Here is a 3111-nt window from a genome sequence, read left to right on the forward strand (position 1 = left end):
TACTTCTAGTCTTCATTAGATTGTTTTCACCTTTCTTCACAGAAGCCCTTTTAACATTTCCTGCATTGCTGGCTTGGTGGTAATGAATTACTTTAACTTATTCTTTTCTGGGAAGCTCTTTATCTCTTCTTCAATTTAAAATGATAGCCTTGCTGGATAAAGCACTCCAGGTTGTAGGCCTTTGTTTTTCGTCACTTTGAATACCTCCTGTCACTCCCTTCTGGCCTGCAAAGTTTCTGTAGAAAAGTCATTTGATAGTTTTATGGGAGTTCCCTTGTATGTAACCCACTGTCTTTCTCTTGCTGCTTTTAGGATTCTCTCTTTGTCTTTGACCTTTGCCATTTAACTATAATATGTCTTGGTGTGGGCCTGTTTGGGTTCATCTTGGTTGGAACTCTCTGCACTTCCTGGGCTTGTATGTCAATTTCCTTCACGAGGTTAGGGAATTTTTCAATCATTATTACTTCAACTATGTTCTCAATCACTTGCTCCCTCTCTTCACCTCTGCTATTCCTATGATGCGCATGTTGTTGCACTTTATGTTATCCCATAGGTCTTTTAAACCATTTTCATTGTTTTTTATTCTATTTTATTTTTGCTGTTCTGCTTATGTGATCTCTGTTAACTGGTCTTCTAAATCGCTGACTCCATCCTCTGCCTCATCTAACCTGCTGGTAGTTCCTTCAAGTGTTTTCTTTATTTCAGTTAGTGTATTCGTTAGTTCTAACTGGTTGTTCTTTATGATTTCTCTATCCTCCTTTATGTCATTACTAAGCTCCTTAAACATTCTTTTTTTTTTTAAATTTTTTTTTGTTTTTTTTTTGGTTTTTTTTTGTTTATAGCAGCTTTATTCATAATTGTCAAAACTTGGAAGCAACCAAGATGGCCTTCAATATGTGAATAGATATACAAATTATGATACATCCAGACAATGGAGTATTCACTGCTAAAAAAAAAGTGGGCTAAGAGATCAAATATATGGTGATGGAAAGAGAACTGACTCTGGGTGGTGAACACACAATGTGACACAATATGATATATAGACTATGTATTACAGAATTGTACACCTGAAGCCTATGTAACTTTACCAACAATTGTCACCACAATAAACTTTAATTTAAAACAAAAACAAAAAAAGAAGTGGGCTATTGAGCCATGAAAAGATATGAAGGAATCCTAAATTAACATTGCTCTGAAAGAAGTCAATCTGAAAAGGCACTGTATGATTCCAACTGTATGACGTTCTAGAAAAGGCAAAGCTATGGATACAGAAAATGTGTCAGGGGTTAAAAGGTGGAGCACATAATTTTTAGGGCAGTGAAGCTATTTTGTTTGACACCATAATGGTGGATATGTCATTATACATTTCTCAAAACCCATAGAATGTAAAACAAAGAGTGGACCCTAATGTAAACTATGGGCTTTCAGTGATAATGATGTGTCAATGTAGGTTCAATAAATGTACCCCTCTGGTGCAGGATGTTGACAGTAGGGAAAATGGGGGAGTGCAGGGAACAGAATTTGGGAACTCTAGATCCTGCTAATTTTTTTCTGAAAATCTAAAACTGCTTAAAAAAATCTATTAATTAAAAGAAAACCAACTTATATTCTATATGTTATAGCTAAATACCTGAAGGAGCAGTGGCAGTCACTTCTTGGCAGACCTCAAGTACAGAATCCAGACATTCCCATCTGTACTGAAGGCATCAGGCAACACTGAGGATGGCCAGGACAGAGCACAGCAATCATTGGGATACAAATCAATCTATCTGTGAGCTATCTATCCACCGTTTATTCTTTATTAAGACATGGCCAATCCAAAAGGAATGATGTGGTTGTGTTCAAACCAGGTTGCTTCTACTTCTTCGTTGTAGTTAATTTTTCCATCATCCTCTTATTCCTCTTAACACAATCGGGGCAGAGCATATTATCTTCTAGGTCTGGGTATGGGAAAGTGCAGGCTGGTAACAGGAAGAGAGAGATCATCTTCTTAGGAGGGTCAGGCACCCATGCCTGACCTGCATAGAACTGCAGGCGAACCCAACCCTCTCTGTCTGCCAAGAGAGGTCTGCCATGGACCACACACCACCTGACACCAGAGGTTTGCAGCAGGAAGTTCTCAGCAGAAGAAGGAATGGGACATAAATTCATAGCCTTAGGTTGAACGGCTCTTGCAGCAAGTCTTGCCCATGCTGCCAACATGGCTTCCTGAGCTGAAGTTATCACCTCAACGCTATTGGTCATTTGCTCTCTCTCACTCATCTTACAACCTTTCTTACTCCTTGCTTTCTTGGTCACCATCTTGCATTTCTTTGAACTTGACTCCTGTAGTGTTTCAGGAATATTTTGTTTTTCTTCAGAGTATGCATGTTCCTTGAGCCTCAGATAAACATCTATTTTCTTGCCATCAGTACTCAAATTAAATTGTTGACACCAGTTCTGCAAAGTATCCCAACGCACTTTATTAATTGAAGGCAAAATGGTCGGCAAGGGGAGCATTGGTTTTGGACAAGCTTTGAACTGTTCACTTGTTTGAGGAAGATAACCTTTATCATCTGTCCTAGGAATCTTCAGGTTGTCTTCTGAGATTGAAGAAATGCTTGGTTCCATTTGATGTTCTTCATTAGGTTCCTCACTAACTGGAACCAATGTGAGAATCACACTTTCGTCCTCTAATTCAACCTTAAAGTAATCCTTTTCGCTGCTATTAAAATTTGAATTTGCCATTCCCAGGAACACTCAGAGAGAACAGCACAGCCAGCACAGTTAAGGATACCTGCAGTTTACTCCTTTTAACCTCTTAAAATTTTTTACTAGGGGACAGTGTGTTTCTCCAGGGCCCAACAGCTCCAAGTCATTGTCCTTCAATCTAGTTGTGGAGGGCGCAGCTCAGCTCTAAGTCCAGTCACTGTTTTCAATATTAGTTGCAGGGGGTGCAATCCACCATCCCATGCAGGAATTGAACCGGCAACCTTGTTGTTGAGAGCTTGCGCTCTAACCAACTGAGCCATCCAGCCGCCCCTCCTTAAACATTCTTATCATCAATGTTCTAAACTCTATCTCTGATAGGTTGGTTACCTCTATTTCATTTGGTTCCAATTCTGGAGGTTT

At 39.3% G+C, this 3111-nt stretch overlaps 1 protein-coding gene across 1 annotated transcript; it reads right to left on the bottom strand.

Annotated features, from left to right (window-relative positions):
* Positions 1-1515: 1515 nt before the first annotated feature.
* On the bottom strand, positions 1516-2727 carry LOC141569274 (developmental pluripotency-associated protein 2-like). Its single transcript, XM_074321850.1, has one exon. The coding sequence runs from the start codon at positions 2725-2727 to the stop codon at positions 1858-1860; it is 870 nt and encodes a 289-aa protein (XP_074177951.1). The 3' UTR covers positions 1516-1857.
* Positions 2728-3111: the final 384 nt, after the last annotated feature.

Source organism: Rhinolophus sinicus, linkage group LG16, assembly GCF_036562045.2.
Source record: "Rhinolophus sinicus isolate RSC01 linkage group LG16, ASM3656204v1, whole genome shotgun sequence".
NCBI classification, from domain to species: domain Eukaryota; kingdom Metazoa; phylum Chordata; class Mammalia; order Chiroptera; family Rhinolophidae; genus Rhinolophus; species Rhinolophus sinicus.